This window comes from Triturus cristatus, chromosome 2_2 (genome assembly GCF_964204655.1).
Source record: "Triturus cristatus chromosome 2_2, aTriCri1.1, whole genome shotgun sequence".
NCBI classification, from domain to species: Eukaryota; Metazoa; Chordata; class Amphibia; order Caudata; family Salamandridae; genus Triturus; species Triturus cristatus.
The window spans coordinates 462,340,716-462,353,752 of NC_140582.1; the positions used below are offsets into that span (position 1 = coordinate 462,340,716).

At 48.4% G+C, this 13,037-nt stretch overlaps 1 protein-coding gene across 12 annotated transcripts in view; it reads right to left on the bottom strand.

Moving 5' to 3' along the window:
- Nucleotides 1-13,037, bottom strand: part of BLTP1 (bridge-like lipid transfer protein family member 1) — a 1,988,102-nt gene that overhangs the window by 856,778 nt on the left and 1,118,287 nt on the right. For all 12 annotated transcript variants that reach the window (XM_085641559.1, XM_085641555.1, XM_085641564.1 and 9 more), the window contains one exon: nucleotides 12,375-12,468. In XM_085641559.1, the coding sequence (XP_085497685.1) occupies nucleotides 12,375-12,468 (94 nt within the window). The remainder of the gene's footprint in view (nucleotides 1-12,374; nucleotides 12,469-13,037) is intronic.

Here is a 13,037-nt window from a genome sequence, read left to right on the forward strand (position 1 = left end):
CCAGTGTCAACATTTTGAACTTCTCCTTCCAGAGGAAGCGGATGACGTTTCGAAGATCCAAGATACGATGCAGGCCCTTGTCCTTCTTGGGCACAAGAAAGTAGTGGGAATAACAACCACGACCTACTTACGGGGGCAGGAACGGTCTCGAATGTCTCCCTTGGGCAAGAGAGACAAAACTTTCTGTTGGAGAAGGGCCAAGTGACCCTCTGACATGCGATGGGTCTGAGGTGGCATGGATGGAGGGGTAGTCTTGAAGGGGAGGGAGTAACCCCTTCGCACTATCTGCAAACCCCACCTGTCCGACGTGATGTTGAGCCAGTGGGGGAGGTGATGGCGAATCCTGCCGCCCACTGGCAAAAGGTGGCCCTGAAAGGTCAGACTAGGAGGGCTTGGAGGCTGTTGCAGAGGGGGTGCTGGTGGACTGGCCCGCCCGCTGGCCCCCAGACCCACGACGGAGAGTCCCCCGGCCGCGCAGAGGCTGAACAGCTTGCGCAAGCCTGTGGCTCTGGATGGAAAGTGGCGGGGCACCCCTTCCGTAGCCAAGAAAGGGGCGAAAGACAGACTGCGCTGGGCGGGAGGTGGATGCGAGGCCCAAGGACATGGCCGTAGCCCTGGAGTCCTTAAAATGCTGAAGTGCATTGTCCCCCTTGTCGCCAAACAAGTGACGGCCATCAAAGAGCATGTCCAAAAGCGTAGCTTGGACATCACCCGAAAAGCCAGTAGACCTCAACCAGGCTAAGGGCTACTGACGTGGAAATTGTCCTACCAAGTGAGTCAGCGGTATCCAGCCCACATCGGATGGCTAACTTCTCTGCGTCTCTCCCTTCGGCAACTGCACGGGAGAAAACGGCCCGGGCCTCCTCTGGGCACTGTGGCAGCACCTGCGCAACCATGTCCCACACTCAGTGGGAGAAACGGCCCAAGAGACATCCAGTGTTCACCAACCACAGTCCCAAGCTGGAGGAAGAAAACATCCTTCTTTCCAATGTGGTCCAGCTTCTTGGATTCCCTATTACTTGGTGCGTTAGAAAATGCGCCCTTGGAAGTCGAGGCTTGGACTACCAAGCTCTCAGGAGTGGGGTGGCGAGTGAGGAAAATGGGGCCGCCCGGAGCCGGGGAGTGGCGTCAGACAATCATCCTATCTATAGGAGCCCCTGTGTTGGGCTTGGACCAAGTGCCAAAAAGGATATCCGTGAGGGCCTCATTGAACGGCAGCAGGGGCTCTGAAGACGCCGTTGCCAGCTGAAGCACCTCGGTCAGGAGGTTAGTCCTGACCGCCACTATAGAAAGCTTGAGATTTAAGGCCTCGGCCGCCCTACGCAACACCACTGCGTAAGATGCACCCTCCTCCGTAGTAGGAGGAGAAAGCATGCCAAGGTCTGGGGAGGTGTCCAGATCACTGGCATCACCCAACTCCTTTCTCCAGTCCAGTTCCTCTAACTGGTCTACAAGAGGGTCCACAGGCCCTTGCCAGTCCTCCTCATCCTCTACTGGTAGCCACTCAGGGCGGTAAGAAACATCAGGGGAGAACAGGTGTACAAAAGTACCAGTTGGCGCAAGTCCCAACGTCGGACAACGTCGGTCCGGCTCCGTGTCCTCATTGAGGGGGAGGCTGGGGTTGACACCGGCTGAGGACAGAACCGGTGTTGTCACTGGATTCGGCGCCGGATCCTTGGGGGCCCTGTGGCGCCGAAGCCACCGGCTTCGAAGGTCTGTAGCCCCCAACCAAGTCCGCGGGGCCAAGGGCGCGCCGGGGGAGTCGGGCTGCCCAAAGAAGGAATGCAAGGCTTCGTAAAAGTGGCAAAGCTGGGCAGGGGTTGCTCCTAGAAAGGGAGGGAATGCCGGAGTCGACCCAACAGGCTCCACGGGCGACTACCTTTCACTTTCCGCATCGTGTCAGACGACCCACGGGGAGAACACGAAGAGCAACAATGCTTCTTCGCCTTCTTCTTGTGCTTTGACTTACCCGAAGACGAAGACTTCGATGACGAGCTGTGGTGGTGGCTCCGCGACTCGTCCCGCGACCTCCCTCTCGACTGGGACCTCGAACGGCGCGAAACAGACTGCCAGGCCTCCAGAAACTTTCGGGACCGCTCCCGCAAATACTTTGCGTTCATGGCCCTGCTGTCGGAGCACGAATACGGGTCACCAAAGGCAAACTAGGTGTGGGTCCAAGACCGACATCAATTTGCGACAGGAGTCGCAAGCCTTGAAGCTGGTCCAACGTGACATCCCTTCGTGCACCAGGAGTCGAACGGCTCAAAAAGATGTCGGAAAAAGTGACTCGAGGTACCGCTCTCTCCGGATCTGCGCTGGCTGGCGCGGAAAAAGAAAGTACTGACGTCAGCACGCGAGCGCGGCTTCTAAGTAGATACCGCGACGTCATTCTGCCGACCACAACGCCAACAACGAACGCGGAGTCAACTGACGCCACCTATCGACACGCAGGGGTACTGCTGAGGAAATAATTCTCTGGATCCAGTCTGACGCCTGGGGGTAATTGTAAGGTGAGGAATCCATAACTAATTGTCTCTTTCAGATTCTAGAATTACCCAGACCTCCCTTTACCACTGCACACCACTAAACCCTAAAAATACAATTACCTCCCTTTGCTAACCAAACCTGAAACTTTTTTTTATAAATAACATAACAATGTTATTACAAAAGTACTTACCTACTTGGTAAAGGCACTTATAATTACCTGCAAAAGGTTGCATGGTAACAACTTTGCTGCAAAGGCTGTCTCCCATCTGGAGGTGGCCTGTGACTGACTCTGGCGAGCCAGTCCTTAACAGCCAGTTTTTGAGGACGGGAAAGACTGGTATCCCTGACCTCTGAAAATGGTCAGCGGCCATTAATAACACTTTTGTGAAGACCCGAGAGGCACTGTTAAGGCCAAAGGGGAGAACGGCCAAGGGGAACTCGGCAAACCGAAAATGTATCTGGCCTATCTTCAACCTCCCATAATGTCTATGGGATGCAGGATTGGTATATGAACATACATGTGCTGCAGTCCCAAGGACACCTTCCAGTCACTTAGGTCAAGGGCAGACATCATCTGTGCCAGCCTAAGCATTTTGCATTTTTCTACTTCAACAAGAATGCATTTAGATGCAGAAAGTCCAAGAGATGCTCAAGGCCTCCATCCATTTTTGGCACAAGAAAGCAGTGACAGTAACAACCCTCCACTATTTCCCAGTCAGGAACTCTCTTGATAGCTTCTAGCTCCTTTGGAAAGTAAACCTTGCACTATTGCAACAGAAAAGACAGGCGTTCCCCTAAGATTCACTTTAATTGGGGGATGGGGTGAGAATTGGTAGATTAGAAAGAAAGGGTAGGGCAAAGCCATGGTAAATGATTTAAGGGACTATCTGTCGGATATCATGGATGATCAACCCAGGTAGAAAGGGAGGATCTGGTCTCGTACAGGGCGGCTGTGTGCCACTAATAGCAAGCTAAAGAGGATCTGTGCCCATGTCTTAGGGGAGGGGGACTAGGAGTACTGGTGTCCTTTTAGGGCTACACGTTGCCACACAGATCTACATCCCAGGCCTAAAAAAGGACCTGGGAATTTGCAGAAGTGTCTAAGGAGACTGCCGGTGCATATATGCCAGCCTTCTAGAATAACTTTAGAATTTACTAAACTAGTAAGAACACCGTTTGGTTTGCGTCAAAAAGGACCAAGCAGCTAGCAAGGCTCTGATTTAATAAAAATATTCAAGGTAGAATCAACTTTTTCATGGATTAGATGTGAACCATTGAAGGGCATATCCATGAGAGAGGTGTACAAGTCTCCAGAAAATCCTATGGAGCACATCAGTGGCAGCAGAGCCCCACGCTGGTCGCTAACCACCCTTCCCAGACAATCAGTAGCATCAATGTCAGCACGAATCACTGCATCTTGACCATTCTGAATGGTTTGAGCTAGTGAGGCCCAAAGGTTTTCTAGAACCGCCAGAAAGATCGCACTAGCCATGTCTGAGAGGGCTTAAGTACATCGGCCCGGTAAGCAAAGTGCCTTGACAGCTCATAATGCCAGGATAGTCAAAGGGAACATTTATTTTCAAAACACCTCAATTATGTTAGACTCCCTATCCAGGAGTAGTGAGAAAAGAATTAGGCTTCATCTTGCTGGTTGAAACCTGAACAATCAGGTTCTCTAGAGTAGGAAGTTTTGGAAGAAAATCAGGGTCACCAGGCACAAGTTTGTGACGCCTAGCCACTTGCCTATTCATCATCAGGCACGAACACGGCTTAGACCATGTCCCTCTTAATGTGTTACTGAGAACTTAATTGATCAGGAGTAAATGCTCAGATGTGGCTGTACAAGGATGTAAGATTTATATAAGGGCATTTGTATTAAAAAGCAACAGAAGGCAGTTGTAGGTCCAATACCTCAGCTGCTCATCAGATTAACACTGCAAATGATGCACTCTCTTATGCGGGTGCGCAAATAGCGAGTTCAATCCTGCATCAGGGAAGTATCAAGCCAACTGGCCTATTGTAAATCCATGTAAAAAGTGTTATAATGAGGAGGCAACTCACACCCACCATCATCATAATTTCTGGGAGGTTGTAACCTTTGGTCAGAATCCTAGCCAAAAAACAAAATGAAGCCTCTGACGGTGCGTCCCTCCTAGGACAGCCATAGAATTGGAGTAAGGCTATATGGCAACCAGTTGCGCTTTAGTAATTTTGTAGCACATCATGTGTGATCGGCCTGAAGTTGGTTCAGTGTCAGACATTAGAACCATATCTCAAAAAATGGGAAACCCAATAGACCCTTGGGCAATTATATGAGCAGGTAGCTTTGCCTATAAGGGATTAGTTCACATATATATTTATAGCAATTGAGAAATTACAATCAGGTAAACTCTGGTAAAGTCTCTTCCAGTTGGATTACTCCGAAAACAATCTGTTAATTTTTCAATGAATCAAACATTATTATAGAAATACAGAGATGAGAACAACACGGGTGTAGGTATTCTGAAACTGAGTTTTATATTGATAAAAAATCATTAGTTATAAAGGGTACAAAATCAAGAAATCAACACAATGTAGCCAGAAGTAAAACAATACATAGGGTTAAATAGTCTTCATAGTTACAATTGTGAACATCTTTTCACAAAGTATTTACAGGCAATCTGAAGAGTTTAAACAATACAAAAATTGCCTGTAGTTCAATAAAATAAGGAATAGGTGTTAAAGTCGATGTTTCGGTCTAATATTGTCTTTGTCCAGTAGACCATCCTCAGGACTTTGCTTTTGTTGATAAAAAAGACCGAATCGAAAGCCTTTGTGGCATCGAGGGAAAACCGCTGCCAAGGGTAAGTTCGGGTCAACGGCCTGAAGGATCAAGAACAGTGTCCGGAGGTTGTGGGAGGTCGCCCTTCCCGGAATAAAGCCCGCTTGATCTGGTAGAACCAGTTTATCCATCAGCAAGGCAAGACGATTCGCTACGAGTTTTGGCGAGAATTTTTGTATCAGTGTTTGTAAGAGAGAGGGGCCTATAGGATTCACGGGTTTACCAGGTTTAAGCAGCGATGTGATCAGTGCCTCTCTCATAGTGGCCGGCAGGATCTGTACTTCATGAGCCTTGAGTAATACTTCTCTTAGCACCGGTATGAGTTGATCAACATAAGTTTTGTAAAAATCTATGGGAAGGCCGTCCAACCCCGGTGCTTTACCCAATTACATTTGCATGATGGCTTTGCGGAATTCGTCATCCTCGAACGGTGTCGACAGAAATTTACGATGATGGTCGAACAGCCATCCCAATGCTATATCCTGGAGGTAGGGGAGAAGTCGGGTGGGGCGGTGCGGCGGGTGCTATATAGATCCGTATAGAATGTGGTTAAAGTGTTTAAAATTTCAAGGCTGTCTCTGTGTCTCACCCCATTTTTGTCCACCACATCCATAACATAGCTGGAGCAGCGAGGCTGTCTAATGTAGTTTGCCAGTGCTCGGCCAGGGCGTTCGCCGTCACCATAGCGACGAGCAGTGAAATATTTGTCTTTAAATTTGAATTCATTATTTGCAGTGTTGGTGTAGTCTGTGATTTTTTCCCACAGCGTAGCCTTCTGCACTCCGGTCCCCCCACCCCCCATAGCACTCTCAAGTTGCTTTATCTCAGTTTCTAGGTGATGCAGGTTTCTACGGATGTCTTTGAGTACCCCAAAGCTTTTCGCCATACAGGAGCCATGTATAGTGGCTTTGAAAGCTTCCCATATGGTGCCTACATGAGTGACCGTACCTTTATTCCTAGCAAAGAAGTCAGTAATTTATTCTCCTATTTCGTCTTGAAAAGCACTAACCAGTAGTGCTTCCGGTACTAGTCTCCAGCAACGTGGGGCAGCAATTAGATTGGGGCGGGGGCCAACTCGAGGCACACTGGCGCGTGGTCTGAGTATGTGCAGGCCAAATGTTCTACCGAAAGGATCCACGGGGCAACTCCGCGGGAGCAGATCCAATAATCAAGTCTCGACCATGTTATGTGACCGGCTGTGTAGAAGGTGCCTTCTTTGTTGTGTGGGTGTACATATCTCCACGTGTCCACCAACCCATGATCAAGGAATAGTCCAGAGAGAGTATCTTGGGTGTTAGTGTAGTAGTGCGGGAGAGGATAGGAGCGATCCATAGCGGGGCGCAGGGCTGTGTTGAAATCGCCGCCCCAAATTACATGCATAGACCCAACCTTTAGTATTTGTCCCCAAAGTGTGTTAAAGAAGTGTGGGTCGTCCGTGTTAGGACCATAGCAACAAGCTAAGGTGACTGACTGTGTGCCCAGCGTATCCCAGAGTAGGCAGCACCTACCAGTGGGATCACTGTACGTGCCACCTTGAATGAAGGGTGTGTTATTTTTTAGTAATATGAGCGTACCTCGGGAATATGACGAGTATGAAGACTGCACACGGGTGGACGCCCATTTGCTTCCAAAACAGTTAGGGCGGCGGGTATCGTGTGTGTTTCTTGCAGCATTGCTATCTGTATTTGGTGGTGATCGACGTATGCTAGTATTTGCCTCCGTTTACGAGGGTCACTTAATCCCCGGATGTTCCATGTCAGCATCTTAATGAGTAGCAATGTGATCTGCCATTACATTCACGTTGTGCCATTGAACTAGGAAAAACCATGTGTGTATTCTGTGTGGTTGTGTCTATTGGTATTGGTGCGATAGTGAGGTTCTGTGCAGTAAACATATTACAAAGGTTTAACATTTTCATCTCAGTACCTTTCCCCAACAGTAGCCTAACAGTGCCAGCTGCACAATAGCTAATTAACTCCCATACCACCCCCCCACAACAGCACCCCAAACGTGCCAGCATACAGTCGCCCACCCAATCCCAACGAACTTTGTAACCCTTCCTGTATGATCAAAGGGCCCAGTGGAGCAGTATTAAAAGAGAAACCATAAGCAACATAGAAATCAACCATTTCGGGGGATCTCCCATAGTGGGGGAGGGCGCCAGTGGGTCATAACCCTTCCAGGTCCCAAACCTCTACTTGCTATATAGCCCCCAAGTGCCACAATGTGACAGGTGGGGGAACGCAGTGGGGGGGTGGAAGGGTGCCTGGCGACATAGGGTATATATCTACCTGAGGAATAAACGGAAACATCCAAAATCAAATGTATAGCCACTATCAATGTCAAAAGGCCCAGCCGGGCACTTAACTGTCTGTAACCATCTCATGTGCGGGGAGTCTCAGCTGAGGAGTGGCATGGGCACAGTCGAAACTGAGGTTAATGTTATGTCCTTCATCGTCACAGGGCACCACTCTAACGAACCTTATAAGAGCGAGCCGGCAAACCCCAGGCCTTCTCAGAGCAGTATCATGGAGTCCCTGGGTCATCATGGAGGCGGGGTAGGGGAGCGGGAGGTATTGTCGTGTCTCGGTGAACGTTGCTGGGTGGCTTTCAAAAAGTCCTCAACCTGTTGCGGAGTTGTGCAGAAAATGTGTTTGCCGTGACTCGAAATCCGAAGACGTGCAGGATACATGAGGGCATATTCTATTTAAGCTTTGCGCAATTTCTGCTAGACAGGAAGGAATTTCCGGAGTGCCTCCTGAACTGCCACAGTGAAATCTGGATAGATGCTGAAGGTAACGCTTTCAAATTTCAGCGGTTTCTGTTCATGGGCGTTCTTCAGTGCTGCATCCTGGTGGCGGACGAGTACCGAGGGACCGGTGTGCTCGCTCCACCACAAGTTGCGGCGCAAAGGATTCAGCACCAAAGGAATTTGTTAGGAGACGCTCCACATTGTCCTCCATGTGCCCCGTATTGGTACTTTTGGGAATTCCAATAATGCGAATATTGTTGCGGCGACATCTCGCTTCAATGTCTTCGTTTTTTGCCGCGATTACCTTGAGGAGTTTATCCATTTGTGATATCTGTTACTGCATCTGCGCAGTGACATCTTCGATTTCAGATATGCAACGCTCTGCTTCCTTTAGTTGCCCATCATGTTTGACTGTTTGAACGAGGAAATCTAGGCGATTGTTCATTGTGTCCATTTTTCCTGAAAGGTCAGTGAGGCTATGTTGAACTGCCAAGAGTAGAGTCTTCACGTCGTCTTTGGAGGATGATGAGGAGGAGGCCGAGGCCTGGTCCGTTCCAGTCTGGATCTACAGACGTGGATCTGGTAGTGGTTTTTTTTGTTTCAAATGTGAGCCGGGGTTGTCTCCCTTCGGGCTTTCCCATTTTTGTTTGTCTGCTTTCCACCCTCGCAGTTGGCGTAGCTGCCGCAGTATTGCGTGTAGGGAGGTGGACCAACAATAATGTATGCTCAATTGGGGGTGTAACAGTACAGTCTAGGAGTGTGCGCTCTCCGCGCGGGTGTGGGCCGCAATTCCAGGAGGGTAACGTGACACCGTGGTTGCGTGAGCCTATATATTGTCTGTCAGCGAGTGTTGGTCCTGTGGGCTTCTCGAGTCTGCAAGTGGGCAGTTCGTGGTGCCCAATGTCGATGGCGCGGGGGGGTGTACTCCAGGCCGCAGGAATAACAACTCAACTAGAGCAACGCAGCTAGGCTGCGACCAACCAGTTCGTCAACAATGGCGCTATACACACTGTAGTGGTCCCAGGCCACAGTCAACCCCCCACGCTCCTCCGCACCCTCTGCCCCGAAGAATTCACTCACCCTGCAGCTCCTCCTGGTAAAATTGGAATAACATGGAGGAATCCTTGCTGATAGTGGTAGGTGTGTATTGCGACCCGTACACCCGGACCGCGTAGGAATCTCGGTCCGCAATGCCGGTGTCAGCCGAGCACGGACCCACCTCCACTGCCTCCAGACGCCACGGTGGTCAGGTGCAGTGGGGACTGGGGCAAGGGAGGCGCGCCCGCCCAAATAGAGCCACCAGAGGCACAGCAGGCGAGCGCCCACGCAACGCTGGAGTCAGTGTAGGATACGGCCGGAGCGGGGCAAAGAAAGGCACGTTCTCACCAGGCTCATAGTTTCCAGGTGAAGCTCCCCTTCTGTAGCGTAGTGCACTCGCTGGGCGCAATTGTCGTTTCGATGCAGCACAGCACAGTAGGGATCCGAAGGTGCCGTGCAGGATCAAACGGGGAGCGAGCTCAGTGCAGACGGGCCCCCCAACCACGTGGGATCCCCGGGGCCCGAGTGGTGTGGGCAGCCGTTCAGCTCCTCCGGCGCCACGTACCCGCAGCGCGGCTACGCTCTGGCAGGTGAGGAGAACGATCCCCGAGGCCAGGGGAGAAGCGATTTTTCCCTCAGTTGTTCCGGAGGCAATAAAGAGCTTGTAGGCAGTGGCTCAGCACATTCTTACTGGCACAAAATAAGGATAATTAATGGATAATGTCATCAGGCTTCCCGAGCCTCACAGGTGTGTGGCCATTGTGGATGTACACCACCTAGTGCCCCCGTATGTTGCCATTTTTGTGCAAGAAATAAAATATCCTGCATCTTCCCATCTACTGCAAGGTGTTCCTGGCATCAGATGTCTCTGTTCCAACAATCTTTTTCAGAGGCCCTAAATGTCCACATCCCTGGCTCCCATTTCATATCACAGGGCTGGGGGTTGCCAGCCTCTCAGGCTGGCAACCCCCAGCCATGATGGTGCCAAACACAAGGCACCGGTCCCAGCTACCTAACCATCGAACCAAGATTCAGAGAAGCTGAGCCTCAAGACTTTAGTGAAAGTCTTGAGGCTGAGCTGCTTGACACTTCTGCAGGAAAGTCAAAGATGGAAAGTCACACTTGCCCTAGTTAAGTTACCATTCAGATCAAGTCGACCAGGGTGATTTCCATTTATAAAAGGTAGTGATGGGACGTGTACTTAAACACTAAAAGGCAGGGATGGTAGGCATGATCCTTGATGGACACAGCAGATACATTCCGAGGACCCAATTGTGATGTATTGGAGAAGATTTGATGGAATGTCTGTACTCCCTTCTGCGTGGACTCCAATGTGAGGTGGAATCCTCATTCATACCACTACTTGACCTTTGTAAAGAAATCTACTCTCGTAGGTCTATTCTCCTCTGAAGAAATTGGAAGAGACACAAAACCACATTGGCTGCCTCTTTTGGCCTTAAATGTTGGGACCACGCCTCAACAGCATTCAACTGTCTGAACGTTTTTCTGATGAAGGAAACAGATTCAGATTGCTTTGCAGGACGCACAAAAGTGCTATTCTGGGATATCTATACTTTAACATGCTTATGATCCGAAAAATCTATTTTATTCAACCATCATAAAGCTATCAAGTCTTCTATGTGCCACACAACGTTTATTTTAGCACTTTCCAGTCCTCCCCTACAAATGTTTTCATTTGAAATCGGTCCAATCCCATCCCCTCCCTTTTTTCTCTATGTATGAAGTGCTCTGAAGCAGCCAAGTGGCATTGAGAATCCTCAACATATAAACACAGTTTAGATACATTTAATAATGTTAAACATTGACATCTACTGTGGCATTCCTTTATCAATACATTGTGGATTACAATATCATACACTGTAGAAAGACCTATTCCTACTGCCCTGTGATCTTCATCTAGGTAAAGCCACCCTCATGTTTGCTAATAACTCTTCCGTTAATCTTCTAGATCGCAATTCTGACTGACTGTCATGCAGTAAGGTTTGATGTTGCCTGGAGCCTACGCATATCCTGTCTCTCTCTCTAGGCTTCCTTTGAAATGCAATAAGATGGGATGGGACTTCGCTACACTCAAAGGCTCTTGCAGTATGCTTTATCATTAGAGGTGTGAATATAGGCTCCCAGAATGCAGTACAATGCCCAGGAGGATTAACGTCTTGGAGGGATCAGTGAAGTTGGAAGCCAACGAATTTCTTGTTCCATGCTGCTGCTGAGAATGGTTCTAGAATAACCATGTTTGTAACCATCATTACCTCATCCAGTGCTAGGGATAAAGGCTACAGTTGCCTGCAGTGTGAGTAGGTGGATAGACACTTGGGGTGAAGATTTGTGGTAGTTCTCTGCCCTTTCATGTTTTCAAAATCTTCATATGGAAAGATGTTACAAGTAGTAATCACGAACTAAGTTTTATCTTTTTTTAACTAGTTAGATTGATGAAGGAGGTACTTTAAGTTGGCCACCGCACACTCACATCAGGAGGAAGAAGGACAGACCCCCATCATAGAATTGGGCGTTAGTCTTGTATTCCTATTACTAATCTCAGTTAAGTCATTTAAACCAAATGGCAACCCCGCCAGAAATCACTACTAAACAAACACAAATTAACATTACATTGCATACTTTGGTTACAATGGCACAAGTATTTCCCTATTCCTCGTACTGTTGTTTGTGAAGCAGCACTCTTTCAGAGTGATTTTTCAAATTCTCGAAAACTTTTGGTGTGACTAGCCAAAGGCGGACTAGCCAGTAATGGAATAGGGAGGATTCCACAACTGTGTGCACACTGTAAAATGCTCGTAGGGCTAGGGCAGAGTCAGTCCCATATCAAGAGATGCCTGACTGGCATCTGATTCTGCTCCAGCCCTATCGGCTTTCAGAGGTTTGGCCAGTTGTGAAATTCACCCGATTCGTTTTATAGGGCAGCCTACCTCCTGATGCAGTAAAAAAAGAGTTATTGTTGGCATGGACTGTAGCATAATGACAACCCCCTGCACTTTACCTAAGAATGTCTCTATCCAAAACTCTTCAAAATAATGTTTTCTAATCAGAAGGTGCTGCTTCTAACCTGAAGATAAAGAAACAGGTCCAGGTGAAACCACAACCAGGTAGCAGAAATTAGCACTTCTATGTTCAGCCTGACTTTCAGCACAGTACAGCTCATTTTATTGTATCTGCTTTCCAGCAACATTTGACAGCTTCAATGCTTTGAAACAATACAGTTTAAACGGAGGTTCAAAGAATAATGTCACAACTCACTGTATGTTTGGTGTAATGCCCTCCAGCAGAACAATATTTACTCCACCTATATGAGCAGTGGCACATGTCTCTGTCATCTTCTGGTGCAACAAATCTGAAAAACAAAATTGGAAAAAACATTCAGACTTTCACAGATTTCATAGTAATGTGCACAGAAGCTTCTGCGGAAAATACCAAAGGCATGTTAGTTGTATTTGACATGTTAAGGGAACTGACTAATCTGCTAATAAAAGTAAGTTTAGTCACTGCATCCACTCCAAGGCCCCAAATAAGGAGGACGCCATCTTAAAGACACTACCTTGCATGAGTGTATGCTTTTGCACACAGTTTCACAAAAAAACACTGCATAGTATGCATAGTATGCAGTGGCAACAGAACATTAAATGAAACCTTCTCTCAGTTAAACAATACCACATGCCCCTCTCTATGGTAGTGCAAAGTTCTCTTGTCTTATGTTGCTTCTAGTGACATGCGAGCTGTTGCAACTTCACATTTTTGCTATAAACAATGCAGCATTGTGCCCCCACAGGTCTCCCCAAAACTGAAATGTATCACGTCACTGTAGCGTGGTGGGGTTCTCAGGAGTGGACAGTGATGACGAGATAGACTGGTGGACTGCAACATCTCTCTCTCCCCCTCTTGTTTCACAGCAGCAGGACGCCT